The sequence below is a fragment of the Choloepus didactylus genome, chromosome 6, assembly GCF_015220235.1.
Source record: "Choloepus didactylus isolate mChoDid1 chromosome 6, mChoDid1.pri, whole genome shotgun sequence".
NCBI classification, from domain to species: domain Eukaryota; kingdom Metazoa; phylum Chordata; class Mammalia; order Pilosa; family Megalonychidae; genus Choloepus; species Choloepus didactylus.
Window position 1 is genome coordinate 126,161,842 of NC_051312.1, and position 16,475 is coordinate 126,178,316.

At 35.6% G+C, this 16,475-nt stretch overlaps 1 protein-coding gene across 4 annotated transcripts in view; it reads left to right on the top strand.

Moving 5' to 3' along the window:
- ZC3H12C (zinc finger CCCH-type containing 12C) overlaps positions 1-16,475 on the top strand; it is an 82,863-nt gene that overhangs the window by 18,829 nt on the left and 47,559 nt on the right. The window contains exon 1 of one of the 4 annotated variants that reach the window (XM_037841371.1): positions 15,782-15,890. The exons of the other annotated variants lie outside the window; for them this stretch is intronic. Within the exon in view, the coding sequence (XP_037697299.1) occupies positions 15,867-15,890 (24 nt within the window). The 5' untranslated portion in view covers positions 15,782-15,866. Of the gene's footprint in view, positions 1-15,781; positions 15,891-16,475 lie in introns of those variants that run through there. 4 annotated transcript variants of the gene reach the window in all.

The window sequence follows — 16,475 nt, forward strand, 5'->3', positions numbered from 1 at the left end:
TTGGTTAAGGATAGGATGGTGTAACTTTTAAAATGAGCTGATTTCCCAGTTTGTTTTAAAAGTATTTGAATTTCTTAATTGGGGTTCCCCTCCTTGTGGATTTCTATACCTCCTGGCCTTGGTGTGTGTCTATGTGTGTTTTAGGAAGTCCTGAGGGTTGGAGGTTCAGCCAGCACCTGTGATTTCTCCACAAACCCCACTATGCTCTCTTTACCTAGTTAGTAGTATTTTGGGAGCATCCTCTGAATATTCCTCACCCTCACCCCCAAGACTGTAAAGCTTTGGAAATAAAAACTCCTCATAAAACAGGTGAGATTTCTTGTCCTGTTTATGGGTGGTATAATATGATGCGACAAGAAAAGGAGCAGAATTACCGAAATCACTCCACATTCTTGAGAATGGAGAGTGGAAGGCAATTCTAGTGATTTCTGGGGGGGAAAAAAAAGTAATAATAAATTACTTTTTTTCCTGAAGAATAAAATGCTTCAAATCACTGTCCTTTTATTTCCCATGACATTCCCAACTTTGCCAAGTTCTTTCAAGTCTTCTGATTACATTAAAGAGAGAGCTTCTGATTGGTCCTAATGGTCATTAAATCCTCCCTTTTGTGTAAGAACAGCAGGTGTGAGAGGTGTCTAATGTTCTAAATCAAGTCCTAATTCCACAACTTAGAAAAGATTTCTGTACTAAGAGAGATTAGATTCAGAGGATAGATAGTGTGTGTTTAAAGTATGATTTTTGAAAAAAAAAAAATCAGGACTCGGCTTATAAGAAAAATCTTCACGAAATTATTTTTGAGAGTTTGGTTTTGGTAGGAGATTTTACTGTGGGCTGGATGGTTGGAAAGCATGTGCCAGGTTGGCAGCTGTAGCTTAGCTTCGAGACCATCCTTGCTGTGTTAGCACCAGAGTGCAGGCGGAGAAAGCACTTTGGAACTCCTGAGTGACCGAAGCCAGAATGCTAATTTGGCAAGTGTGCTGCCAGGTGCTGAGTCTTGGGCCAGAACATTCCTCAGAATAACAGGTAGATCATAATGTTTATTTCCTACTTCGATAGCAAATGACTAAACTTTTATGTGCATTTTAGTCAATATGGTTCTCATTTGATGACATACAGCTAATGTGAGCAGGACAGTTCAACATGGATTTATGTAAGATTAAAATCCTGCAATAATTTTCCTTTATAAACCTACACTGTAGAGAATTCTTATAATTTTCAATATGATAGCCTCCAACTCTACTTTTTATTATCTGTTAAAAAAAGATAAAATTAGTAGACAGAATAAAATGGCCAGTTACTTATTTTAAATATGCTGGTTCTGAAGAAGACTGTTTAATTGCCAATCTTTGCCCCCCCCCCCCCCATAGCTTTTGTTTACCAAACTCAACGGGTTCAAAATTTCTTCCAAGGGTGGGAAATGGGGTAAGCCAATTCCGCCCCCCACCACCACCATCAAAACCCACTTCTCTTGGTACTCACACACATGTGCATGCACACACACACAAACATACATTAACACACGCAAACATAGAGGAGGAAAGGTGGCAAATAAGGAACTGGAGTCCGGGAGTATCCTAGGCTTCTTATATTCTAAAATACTTCCTCAGTCTTTTATCTAAATAGTCATACATTTTGACAGGCTATCCTTACAATATCTATTGCCTTCCCCCAAGATTCTTTCATACTTAGGCATTTAATTGATTTTATATAAATGTATTAACACCCTTTCTTTTGGACATTTGATTTTTGGTGGGAGAAATCTGGGAAAAAGCAAGTAGGGTGAGGGTATTTAGACTGCCAAAAAGTAGCACCAAGTGCCTACATATCTTGAAAAAAGATTGTGGAAAATGTTAGAAAAGGAGGCAGAAGAGCAACAAAGAAACTTCCTGACTCTGATGGCTGGCAGGTGCTGTTGGAAGTCCTTTTCCTTGCCTCTCACTCCCCACTCCCAGTCAGTCCTGGCCCAGGGTAGTTTGGTTAGTTTCACCAGAATGATAGGATCAAGTCAGTTGCATTTCCCACTTTGCTGCTGCTCCTTTTTTTAAATCTCTTTAATTTATCTTTCTTTCCTTTTTAATTGTGGAAACTCAAGTCAGCAGTAGTCCTGAAAACCCTAAAGAATACCCAGGTCCTTATCTGAGACTCTATAAAAATAGTTTCACTCACTGAATTTATTCTTTAGAAACTTAAATCCTCCAGAGAGCACCTGTGCCAGCTAAGTCCCCAAACCCAGAGGCAACAGCTTCTTTAAGAACATCAACCAGTTGCATTGCCTTTTCCCATAATGTCAATACCCCTTTTCAACATGAACAAGTTAGGGTACTGTTCCTTTTTGTTTTATCTAAGTTGTTATGCTATCAGTTGTTCTCAGTCATTCTGTCACTCAGTCATGCACAGATGTGCATGCAGATAGCTTTCATCTCTTTTGCCCCATGAATTCCTTCTCCTGGTTTAAAGTTCTTATACCCCAGAAAAGAAAAAAAAAAAAATCCTTCTTTTGACACAGTCTACACTTGCCCACCCCGCCCCCCAAATATCTTTCTGTATCTGTTGCTTTCCTGCCAAAATAATGCATATGCTGTCATGTCTTCCTTAACCCATAACTTACTTCTTAACCAGGGGTTTAAACCTGGGATCCACAGACCCCCAAAGGATTCATGGATAGAACTTGGGGATTCTATGACCTTGGCTGGGAAAAAAATTTTGCAATCTTTATTATTATATCCTCTAATTGAAATTTAGCATTTCCCTCAATTATGAATGTAAGCAACAAACCCAGTATTATTAGGAGTATATATGACTTTGTCACCCATAGAAATCACTATGTTCCCCATCATGTTACAGTTGAAGCACATACCTTGAGATATCACTTGCACTTTTAACTACTTCAAAATCACGGTAGTTATTAGGTGTGCTTCTACGTCTTGTTATTTTAATGTGTTAATGAAGCATATATATCACTATGTCAACAATTTTTAAAAATTTAGTGACAAAATGTTTAAAATAATTGGCTTCTTTTGTAATGCAAGCCTATGTATTTTTATATATGGAAAATCATTACTTTGAAAAGAGTTCTGTAGACTTCACTAGACTGAGAAAGGGGTCTATGGCCCAAAAACATGGTTAAGAATAGCTGCCTGTTCGTTCCACCTCTACTTGTTTCACGGATACAGCCTCCTCACTGGTCACCGCTTATCTTCACGTTATGTCCTCTTCTCAGTCGTTCTGCGATGTTTAGTATCATTTGATGCCATCAGTAACCCTCTCCTTTTTTTGTCTTTAGCATCAAATTCTGTCTGGACCTGTTGGCTCCATCTTAAAAAATACCTCATATTTGTTTCTTTTCTCTGTTTTTCTGTACAACTTTAGCTACCAGTCATCTTTTGCTTGGACTTTTGTAATACTTTTCTATCTTGTCTGAGTTTCTTGCCTCCTAAGAGCTAATACAGCTAGAGAGATCATCCTAAAATATAGTTGGAAACACATCATCCCATTTACACAAACCTTCAGTGGCTCCCTATTACTTTCTAAAATGTAGGTAGAAATATGCCATTTTCTTTTTCAAAAGCCTTCAATAGTTTCCCATTACCAAAGTTGAAACTCCTTAATAAGGCCTTGAAGACTTTTCCATGAACTAGCCACATCCTGACTTTCTAAAAGCCCCTTGTACTGCCATATTAATCATACTATGTTCTATACATTGTATCATTTCTCCCACCTCTGGGCTTTTGATCCTGCTGTTCTCTGAGCAGAAATCCTTTCTTCCCTACCTTATCCCACTCCCTTTCTTCCCTCCCCCTCCACACACTCACACATTCCCTCTCTCTCTCTCTCTCTCTCTCTCTCTCTCTCTCTCTCTCTCTCTCTCTCTCTCTCTCTCTCTCTCTGTGTGTGTGTGTGTGTGTGTGTGTGTAGGGATACATCATCATGTCTTTCTGTTCTTGGCTTATATGTCACCTCTCAGAACCTTCCCAAATCTGAGACAATTATCTCTTTCTCTCTTATACCCTATGATGTATCTCTCTTAATAGCATTAATTTCAGCATGTTCTGAATTATGTAGGTGTTCATTTGTCTAGTTTCCTTAGTAAAGATTTATATTCCTTATGGGTAGAAACTGTACTTAGGTTTGTAACCTCTCCCATCTCCTTAGCATTACCCCTTTTCTCATAGTAGGCAGTCAAATATTTCTTTAGTGAATAAATGGATTACTGAATATTGGCTTAATGTCTCATGTAATTTGACTGGGTTATCATGGAACATGCTGCTATTTTCCTGCCTCTCATCAGAAGATTACTTTGAAAATATATTATTCATACCCAATTTTAAAATAAAATTTTGTCAACTAGGTGACATATATAAAATACCCTAAGAACTAAGGTACTTACATTTAAGTGATATTACCATCAATAAAATAAACTGCTCAGTCATAAGAATGACTTTGTTAAGTAAAAATTATTTTGGGGGGAAATTTAGTATGCTTTATTTTTCATGAGTTAATTACTTTTATAGATCTTGGGAGAAAGCTAACTCTGAAAAGTAAAGCAATTTATTATGTTAGGAAAATTCTGTGACCAGAAATTAAAGTGTTAATAAAATTATATTATGAGGGAAGTGGGAGGGCATAGATGATCTTAGTCCATATATAGCCATTTATTTTTAAATTATTTTTCCCTCTCCATCATCTATATTTTTAAACTAAAGTGAATGTTTTCTCATTTGCTAGAAGAAAATCTTTGTTTCCTTTCAGGTGCTTATTATACTTTCCTCTAATTATGCTGCCATTTTCTCCCTTGCCTCTTTACTCCTGCCCACCATCAAATCTATGTGTTTCTTCTAAATCACTGGTCTCCAACCATTTTTACACTCCTTTCCCTTACCAAGGTTTCTAACAATATCTTCTGATTATTCTCATTAGCCAAAATATTCCATGGCACTTACAGTGGTTTTTCTTACAAAAATGAATAGGTATATTTGGCTTTTCTAAAATGTTATTCCCATCGGTTTTGAGAAGTACTGTTCTAAATTTTGTTGATTTTACAAAATTCATATGATATGAAGGAAAAAAAACAGAGTAGGGCATTTGAGCAACCAGTTACTTGATTTCTTGGCTATATAAGTATGTGGTAATAAGAGCTAGTGGGATACAATTGTAGTAGCCTTTGCCTGCATGGAATTCTTTCCTTCCTAGCAATAAGGAGTGATCTTACAGAAGTATATTGATAAGAATATAAAATAAATAATGAAAATCAGATTTTCTATTTTTTAACTGAAATTTCACTTCTAGTGTAATGTTTTTTTTTTTTTTAAGATAACACTTTAGTATTTACTATGTGGCAAGCATTGTTCTATGTTTATTAACTCTTTTAATGTCCGTAAAAATCCTATGCCATAGGTGTTAGTATATCCTCATTTTAGAGTTGAAGAAGCTGAGTCATAGAATTAAGTAACTTGTTATAGTATGGTGTTGGTTCTTGTATCTGTAAATTATAAAAGTGCCCTCTCACTTGTCCTCTTTTCTTTGGACCCCATGCTGGAGTAAACTGTGCTCTGGAATTTATAGTAAAGTAAGGGTTCAGGAACAAATTTCAGAATACCAGTAAATCAGATTTCTAGAAATAGTGATTCCTATAGGGGAACAGGTAGCCCAATCTGGTCTAGATCCCTGTGGTTCATTCACCAGTTGGTGTGCCATTGAGAAAATGAATGAAATACCAAATGAATGAAATATGTTTTGGATGAAATACCATGTCCTTTTTCTAAGTCAACAAAATAGTGGTGCCCAAATGTGGCAAAGCAGATTAGTTAAAGAAAGTGACAGGCCAGTGTTATGATTATTGATATAAAAATTCTTAATGAAATGTCAGCATATATAATCCTCCCAAAATTGTAATTAAGTTTCTGTGTTTCACAATCTACTGATATAATTGACAATATTACTAAGTCAGAGAAAAAATTGTGGTCATCTTTATAGATCATCTTAATGCAACCCGCAATCCTCATTTTCCCCTAAACCTTCATGTAGGAGGAAAACATATTTCTTCAAATGATTTTTTAATGGTTGTATGTAATGTGGTGTGGCTATGTATAGGTGCATGTAAACATATAATTACATTTAGCTAATACTTACGAGTGTTTATTATGTGCCTACACTGTTCTAAGTGTTTTATACTTATTAACTCATTTAAATGTCAAAACAACCATATGATGTCCCTTTTTTCTTTCTTACGGTTGGGGAAAACGAGGTATGGGGAGATTAATCTGCCCAAGCTGATGTCTGTATGTTGTATATGTATGTGTCTAATGCTTAATGCCAACATACTAGAAACATTTCCATTATTATTAGGAATGATACAAAATAACCATTATTATTTAATATTATAATGCAATTAGACAAAAGTATGGAACAAGAGATCTAAGAATTGTCAAGGAAGGGGCAATCTGATGATTTTATATTATATGCCTGGAAAACGTAGGAGACTTGTTGAAACACTAATAGAAGCGTTGAGTTCACTGAGATAGCTAGTTCACTATTATTTTTATATACAAGAGTAAGTATTTTTTAAACAGCAACAATAACTAGTTAGAAAATGTAGAGGGGAAAAAGACCTTCATTCATAGCAGCAACAACAAAAGTAAAATATTTTAAGGCAAGTTTAATAAGAAATGTTTTAAGTCCTCCGTAAAGAAATATAGACAACCTTATTGAAAGAAAAAGAAAATTTCAATAAATTGTTCTTGATTGAGCATTTTAATACAATAAATTTGCAGTACTTTTTAAGCAGATATTACTGCAGCGCAATCTCAATCAAACTCTCAACAGCTTTTTGGTTGGAACTTGTCAAAACAATTCTAAGTTTATCTGGAAGCCTGGACATGCAAAAATAGCCAGGATAAAAATCTGAAAATGAGGAAAAATATAATGATAGAATACTTGCCATGTAGGGTACATTAGAAATCTATAGTTCTTAATGTGTGGTATAGGCACAGAAATAGAAAAAGATCAATGGAACACAATTGAAAGCTCAAGTTTATATGATAAGTTAGTATAAAATATGAATTGGATCATATCTCTCCTCTGCTCAGGATCCTCCAGTGGTTTCCCATATCTGAATAAAATTGTGGCCTACAACCTGGCTACTCAAAGTGTGCAAGAGCATCATCTATGAGCTTGTTAGGACACAGAATTTCAGACCCTACCCCAGACTTCTTGAATCAAAATCTTTAAGACCATTATATGCTTTAAATGCAGTTTAGAATTTGAGATGCATTGCCTTTCAAGGCTCTACACGATCTGGTTTCCCTTGACTTTACCTTTCCGACCTCATCTTCTGACCCCTCCCCTTGCTTGCCTGCCGTCAGTCATACTGGCCACCTTGCTGTTCCTTGAACATACCATGTACATGCTCATGTCAGGGCTTTGTGCCTAATCTTTCCTCTGCCTGTTGTTTATTTCCTTTCATGTCATTTAGATAGCTGCACAAATATCATCTTATCAGGGAACTTTCCCTGACCCAAAGTATCTTTATAGTGCTCACCATCACCTGATGTGTGCTGATTGTTTATATTCTCTCCCCTGCCCCTCCACACACAACATGATAGCCTTCATGAGAGAAGGGGATTGGCTTCATTCCCTGCTGTGTCCCCAATAGTTGGCACCTAAGAGGTACCCATTTATTGAATGAAACAGCTATTTAAAATTACAGGTAAAAGATCTAAGACTTCCAAAGACAGGGAGAAATTACATCATTCTTTCAGTAAATATTTGTTGAGTTTCTACTGTGTGTCACACTCCCAGAATTATTCACCACTCAAACATTTGCCAAGTGCTAGCCTTATCCCAGTTCCTCTGCAGACTCAAATAATGCAAAGATAAGTTTAGTGGTGCTCCAGGAAAGATTTCATGGCAGAGTTGGGGTATAACTGTATCTTCAGTAATTATGGTAGGATTTTAACATGTGAAGCTGTGGAGAATGGTATTTTAGAAGAAAAACCTTTTAAGTCCGTGTTCTCACAGTTGACTACACATTAGAATCACCTGAGGAGCTTTAAAATGCCTATGGCTAGGCTTCTCAGTCCAGTTAAATTTAAAACTCTAGGGATGGGACCTGGGTATCAGTATATTTTAAATCTTCCTAGATGATTCCGGTGTGCAACCAAAATTAAGAGAACTTGCTTTAAATACTTGAGTTTGGCTGGAGTGTAGGTTATATGAAGAGAAGTAAAGAAAATATGTATCTAGAAAAGACTTTGGCTCAGGTATTGAGATGCCATCATTTAATTAACACTTTTATTAAGTACCTACTGTGTGCCAGATAACCTGCTAGGTGCTGGAGATAGAAAACAGTACAAGACTCCCTGTCCTTGTGGAGCTTACAATCTCATTACATTGGCAGCTGTTTAGGATGATTCATGTCTAGGTTTAACTAATTATAGTATATGATGGTTTATATTTAGATGGAATCTTGTCCTGAATGCTCACAATTCTTAATTATAAATTATTATATCACTCTGTGATCTTAATAGAACTTTCTACAAAGAAAAAGTTTTTACAAATTTTTGTGATAATTTCACTGAACATTTTCTAACACAGTCACCAATCTTATAGCCTCTCAATGTTTTCAGTTTCTTGCACACCATGGTAGTTGTCTAAAGTCAGTAGTATGCACTTATTTTCAGTGAATAGTATGAGGCTATCGAAAGTACTAACGTAAATAACATAAATATTTCATTTTCCTATCTTAAAAGAATTGATATAGAAAGAACTACCTTCTACATTGTTTCTTAATAAGAATTTATGTTTAGATCAATCTAATTAACAAGTGCTTTTATTAGGGCATAGCTGGTTTGCAGTTCCTTTTGTTTTGTTTGCTGTATAGTGTGTTTTTTCCCTAAGTACCTTCACAATCATTTAATATCTTATTTACATTGTAATATACTATTACACTAGACCATTAGTGAGAACAGGTAGACCTGATGATAAAGACCTCTTTTAATTCTATATGGTATAATTATTCTTTATAGCCTATCTGTCAATTTCATTTTTAATGATGCTTTTTGGTCAAGCAGTTTTGAATTAGTTTAAGTAGAATTATATTACACTTAAAGAAGAGCAGGACATGCTCCTGTCCTCAGCTTGTATGTGTAGCCTAAATATACTATGATGTGCACAGATGCCCACGTGCCAGGTCATATGAGGAATACAAACATACATCGTACATATGAGGAATGCCATGAGAGAGTCATGTTGTGGCGTCACAAAGAGAGATGAGTTTTGGCCAGGCCTTGATAATGATGTTGTAAATATTGTCATTACCTTGTAAGAGCTACAGTTACATTTAACTACCATCCAGGTATTTCATAATTCCAAGGAATCATATATGTCCTTTTTCCTCATGAGTTTTCTCTTTTTTTCCCCCAGTTCATTACCTGCTTTAGTCGCCTTTTACATCATCATATTGGATGTCATCTGTATTCCCTGAACTTTTCTAAAAACCTTCATTCCTTTATTTACAGGATTTATAGGAATTGAAAATCATCTTTTTTTAAAAGACTTATTTGCTTATTATTTAAAAAATACTAAATGGGGAGCTGATACTTGGGAAACATTTGATGTCTTAGGATATGGATTTTATTGCCATTTAAAATGATTATAGAAGAGTTTGTGTTTAGACCACTGAGAAGAAAGGCTGTTTTGTGGATTTATTTTGTATTTATCTCTCAGCTATAAAGAGAATTGAAGGTTGTCTGATCTTCATGACATGGCACTGAAAGATTTTCATAGTCAAACTCTAAGAACATTGATTTTGGCGAACATTATCTTCTTTCTTAGTGAATTTTTTTTTCTTTTGTTGTTTGTTTGCTTGCTTGTTTTTTAATTTATCCCTTCATATGTATTATAAAAGTTTGACCAGGGTTAATTTGTGTAGACTTTTTACTTACCCTCTTTTTTCTCTTAACAATTCTTTGTAACAAAGCTGTCTTTATTGTTGAGTATTGGAGCTTAAGGTTGTCTTTTTCTTGTCTTAGTTCTGAACTAATTGAGAAATAGACAAAGGAGCCAGGGAGATGGAGATCAAAATAGCAACTTTAAAAATTCATGGAACTATTGGAGAACATAACTTCAGAACATAGCATAAAGGGGTTGGTAACACTGAACCCCAGAATTAGAAAGATTTAGCCACCCAGTCTCAGGCAGTCCTGGAGAGTAAAGCACTTTCTGCACATGGGCAGATCCCCAGGAGAAATGTGTGAAGGCGGGGACTGGGCTTTGCTCACGCAGGTCCTCTTCCGAGACTTACTCATCAAAAACAGGTCAACCTCAATTGAGGAGGCAGAGGCCGAGTTTTACTGTTTTGGCTGCCACTCAAGCTGGGAACTTGAAGGCAGAGGAGACTTCCAGAAAAGACCTGTTATCACTAGGAGGCTTGAGCTCACTCGGTTCCACAGCTTCCTCGAACACTGGAAGCAGCCCAAGGGTGGCATCAGTGCTGTGGGAACCTTATTTATAACTGAGGGTTCTTTGATAAGCTCACTCTTTCCTAAAAGAGAAATAAAAACATATATCCCACAGGGTCAGAGAGGGCAAATAGAGCCGAATCATCCCGTGAAGGCATTCTAGTAGCTTCTGTCGCTGAAACCCTGGGTTCAGTCTTGGTCCCTGACCTTCCAAGGCTTGAGTGTTCAGTTCTGCCTTTGATTTTTGTGAGCTCTTCCAGTGTCCGTTCAATAAATCTCCCACCCCATCCCTTTTTTCTTTTTTTAATTAAATTCAGTTTTATTGAGATATATTCACACACCATACAGTCATCCTTGGTGTACAATCAGCTGTTCACAGCATCATCTTACAGTTGTGCATTCATCACCCTAGTCTATTTTTGAACGTTTTCCTTACATCGGAAAGAATCAGAATCAGAATAAAAAATAAATTTAAAAAAGAACACCCAAATCATTCCCCCCATCCTGCCTTATTTTCGTCCCCATTTTTCTACTTGTCCATCCATACACTGGGTAAAGGGAGTGCGATCCACAAGGTTTTCACAGTCACACTGTCACCCCTTGTGAATCTACATTGTTATACAATTGTCTTCAAGAGCCAGACTACTGGTTGGAGTTTGATAGTTTCAGGTATTTACTTCTAGCTATTCCAAAACATTAAAATGTGTAAAGAGTTTTCTATATATAGTACATAAGAATGTCCACCAGAGTGATCTTTCAACTTCATTTGAAATCTCTCAGCCCCTGAAACTTTATTTCATTTCATTTTGTGTCCCCCTTTTGGTCAAGAAGATATTCTCAATCCCACTTTGCCAGGTCCGGATTCATCCCCAGGAGTCGCATCCCGCGTTGCCAGGGAGATTTACATCCCCGGGAGTCAGGTCCCACATATTGGGGAGGGCAGTGAGATCACCTGCCGAGGTGGCTTAGTTAGAGAGAGGCCACATCTGAGCAACAAAGAGTCCACCCCCTATTTTTGAGAGTCTATTTCTCTTGCTTGCTTATAAAGGATTAGTTTGATAGGTATCCATTATAGCTTATTCTTTTTCCCTTTAAACTTTCTTTACCTATTTATAATGGCTTAGTATTATTTTAGGAGCAAATATGATTTATGATAAAATATAATTTCTGATACAATTTATTTCTTGGCATGGATAGGTAGTGTAGTTTTCTTATGGCCACGAGGTTAGCTGTATCTTGATGATAATTGTAACCTACTTCCCACCCACCCACTACTATGTTTATGTTAGTGAGAAATGGCAAAGATGGCCTTCTCATTGGATGAAATTTTAGCAAAGTGTTTGGACCTTTTTTCATTTTCACTGCATGCTCCTTCAGTGCCGCATTCATAGATTTTTGTTGATTTTCTTATTATTGGTTCAAAATTTAGTTTGCTTTGTTAGATACTAATGTGAATACTTTTCAGTCTCTGTTTTAATATATAATCATTTATATATGGTGATCTATTTTAAAAATATGATCCTGATTACAGTTGAAGATCTTTCTTCTTACAGTTAATATTAAATGTAAAATACATTTTTCTAGCATGTATTTTGGGTGGTTTACATTCAGGACAGGTTCCAACTGTGGGCCAGGGTTGGGATTTTCAGAGTCTGCCTCTTCTCTGAAAAGTAGCATGCTTTTCATTGGCAGACAAGTGTTAGGAGGACAAAGAGGATTCGATGGAATGTCTTGGAATCAGCATGTCAGAGAAGGTGTTCATCTGGCTTGATATGTTTGACCCCTATGACTTTCTTTTACCTAGTGCTATCTAGAGCTTCAGCAGTTTATTTGCCTTTAATTCATATAGGCAATATTCTTAACATTGTTTTGTTGTTTAAAGTTAGTCTTTAACCCTTTCAAATAACACTGAGATGAGTAATTTTTCTATAGTAAAGCTCTTATGGCCCATCTGACTTCCTAAATATAGTAACTCTCAGAAGTTAGAATTAGTGCCTGACTGATCTTGTGCCATTCTTTTACACCATGTGTATGAAAGTTTTGCTTTTTTTTTTTTTTATTGGTTGGTTGGCTTTTGGATATAATTTTAAACTTTCAACCTTTTGGGGATAATTGGGTAAATTTGATATAATAATCTAACGTTCATGGTTGTTGTTAAAGTTTAAAGAAATTCCATATTAAAAGGGAACAAATCTATATTAGGAAGGAGGTACCAGAAAGTCAGTCTGGATCACCTGGCAGAGACTTGATTCCAGAGCACACTTGTTTCACATTCATGCCTCAGCAAAAATATAGCCCTCTCAAAAGGTTGAAGCTTCCAATGTTAGACCCTTTCTTGGCATTCACAGATTTTAGTATACCCCTAAAACTACATTGTCTGGTTTTTATTTCTATCATAATGGCACACTGTGCTCAGTCATTTGTTGCAGTGACTCAGGCAGCCCTGTGCAGCTGTTTCTCTTTGCCGTGAGGAGAGAGGTAGATGAGAAGCCTATGACTAGGAAAACTAGACTAGGGACATCTTTTCACCTACAGATGTTTTAATGTGCTTAACATTATCCAATACTAGGAACTGAGATAGTCTAAATACCACAGCAGGATCTGATTAGCTTTTTCAGATCACTGCCTTTATTTGCTGTTTGCAAAAAAAGCTTAATCCAGTGCTCAAGATCAGTCTTCCTGCTGAGCTCATGGGTAATTTTCTCTTTCTTTGTGTTCTCAGTGGCAGGAATTAGTGAGAAGATTCCTCCTCCTGAATTAAAGCTCTCAAGTAGTAACTATAGTAGCAAGGGATAAAGAGATGGAAGAAAACCAAAGAAGAGAAAAGAGAAAACGATCTATTCATACTAAAAAGTTTCCTTTTTATTAACAAAAGGAAAAAAAGTCTTTTTAAATATTAATTCATAAATACTGACCTCACTGACTCTCTCTAGTCAACGCATAGCTATTAAGTTTTATCAGGTTTTAGTTGTGTCTACTTTGAATGGATGTATGTTGTTTTACATTTTTATGTTATTAAATCAAACCCAGTTTTACTAGAAGAATTAAATTGACTAGCCATAACAATGGTCTTGATTTATCTTTTTTATTCCTTTCAGGGTTTGTGCCTTTTATTCATGAAATTTCAAAGAGCTACCAACACTACCACCACAAAAAAAAAACAGATAAATTCTGAATCATTTTTGTGATGTTAATATGCTTACCCAAGACATTCTGGGTAGTTCACATTATAATTGGCAATAAATTATAATAGTAGAGATACTATATCTTGGTTTTTAATGAGCTTAAAATACCCTATGAAATTAGACCATGGACTTAATTATTTCAGTTACATTAACCTTTGGCAGAAAGGAATAGTTCTTGTTTGAGAAGTTAGTCTGGCATTTTGGACCTAATAATTGTATTAATTTGAAAATATTTTACAAAACATTTATAAATTTTTGAACATTTTTAGAATGACATGCATTCATAAAGTATTGCTCTTTGGGGGAAAATATCTATAGACGAATGGTGATCAACAATATCATACTATGTATTTTTTTTTTCTTTTTAGAAGTATCAATAACTTTTAGGTATTCAGTAGGCATAAGGAATGTTTTCGGTGAGATAATTGAAAAATTTTTATCCATATAGAATAGCTCTTCCTCTTATTTTGTAATAGAGAAGACCTTATTTGCGTTTGAGTAGGCACAGTAAGAAAGAACATGACTAGGAGACCCAAACCAGTGTTACTTTTTTTCCAAGTATTCACAAATGATCCCAATCACGAGTAGATTCTGTATTTGTTTGACAAAAAAGAGATTGATTTAGATTGTTTAGCATGTTCTAACAAAGTTTTATATTTTCAGAGTTCATGGTCACATGAAGAAGTCTGGGCACTCTGTATAAATCAACCTATTAGAAAACTACAAGTTAAGAGCAGCTCCTTGCCTTCATTGTTTTAATTTTCACTGGAATAAAAAGGGAATGCTTGTGTATGGTGCATGTGTCTGCATATGTCTATGTGTCTATGTGTGTCAGTGTTCTCCATCACATAAATAGGTAGTAGGACAGCTATAGATTTCCTTTTTCTTTAGTAGGGAAATATTCTCACAATGCCTTATGATATCTAAATTTCGATTGAGTTTTTTTTTTTTCCAAAATCAGAGGCCACTCCAGATATGACTTCTGCAGGTCTCAAAAGCAAGTGGACCATAGTATTATCAATGCTGTTTAACCTGGAACTTTGAAATATATCAGGAATGCCAAGCTTCCCATTGAAGGGGCTTATTGTTGTATACTTTATAGCCTTTTAAAATATCTCAACTTTTTTTCTTTCCAATAAAGTTAACTTATTGTACCTGAACTGAAAGTTGAGTAGTACATCTTATAAATTGTATGAAATATAACTACTTTTAACAGGTATAAAATCATTTTATATATAAAAGCTTAGTGAAAGATTTTTGCTTTTATTTAATTACACAGTTAACTAGTATTCATAATAAAAGAATTTTACATTGTTTTTTAACATACGTAAGATGGTCTCTTCTGGCAATTTTGAGTTAAATAGTTTTGCCTGAATGTAGAGTTTAGATGAGTCTAAATTGGATCAAACTTTTGTTTTATCTTAACTTGATTACTTTTTTAAAATCAATTCTGTTTGTAAGCCCTTAAACCTTTTTTTCCTCATTCTCATTTCCATCTGTTTATTAGTTTTTTTGTTTTGTTTTGTTTTTTATCTTGCAACAAATTAAATACCTACAAATACTTTTTAGATATTCTACTCTTTTCAGCATGTAGTTCTATAGTCTTCTGTCTCATTTCACTAGTAACTCATTTATTAAAGAAAAGGGATTGCCACTGTGGTTAATTATTACTTTGACACACCTCATTTTCTTTATTTCTCAAGTAGAAATGAAAGCTAATTGTCTAGTCTATGGCCTCAACTTTTTGGAAACATGCAACTTTTACTACTTTAAAGTATAATTGGTTTCTTTGTTTCCTGCATTAAAAACAAGTAGGCAAAACTGAAGTCTGCCCAAGCCAGGTGTTTCTTGTTGGCAGCCTGCTCCCTAATGACTGCTCTCATAGAGCAGCTGCCTACTGGTCAGCTTTGTATGGGCTATTGTTGCTGCACACCCCTTGTTAATACACATGCTGCCCGGGGCAGACCCCGAGAATGACATCAACTTGCTTATCTTTAGAAACCTCCGAACCTGACGCAGGGTGCTGAGGTTGTCTTGCATCTGCCTGGCCAACTAATTGGTGAGCTTTCTGGCTTGTGATTGGCTGTTGTTCCACTCAGTAATAGGTTAGGCAAAGACATTGCCTTTCCATCTGCTCAACCATTCATTGTTCTTCTTGCCTGCCTGGAAGGCTGCAGCTAAAAATTGTGTTAAGGAGTTACTGCTGAAGCTGCTACAGAAATCAATGTCTTTGTATTTTCCTGCTAACGTGAGTATCTGTACTATTTTGTGCCTTGGAAGTTAAACTTTGCTAAATATTCAGAGTATTAATTTAAACTCTTTGATAGAAAGCACCTCAAGTAAAAGCCTACAAATTACTGTACTGTGCCAAAATTCCAGAAAATTGAATTATTTCTGTAAAATAATCTGTGAGACCAATTTTTGTTTGTATATTCTGGAGTTGGGCAAATAATTAGCTATAGCACCATGAACAGTTACAAGGCTTTAGGGGATGGCTTCTGATCATCTGGAACTTAAAGACAAGTTATAACAAATGTTCCGATATTTTGATAATCCATGAATTTAGATTTTTATCTTCTTTTCCAATTCTTGTGTTTCTTAAGGTGTCACTGTCATACCTAGGTGCTGTAAAATGATGATAACATTTGATAGATTTTCCATTGTCTTAAGAAAATAGCTTGGGGATATGGATTAATGTAGGTAGGTGTTTCAAACAGCTTGTTTTAAATATGATGATTGAGTATTCAGTTGCTTTATCAGCAGTCTCAATATTCTTGCATAGTTTCTAATTTCTTCTCTCCATCTTTTTTTTTTTTTCCTTGCATTAGTTTCA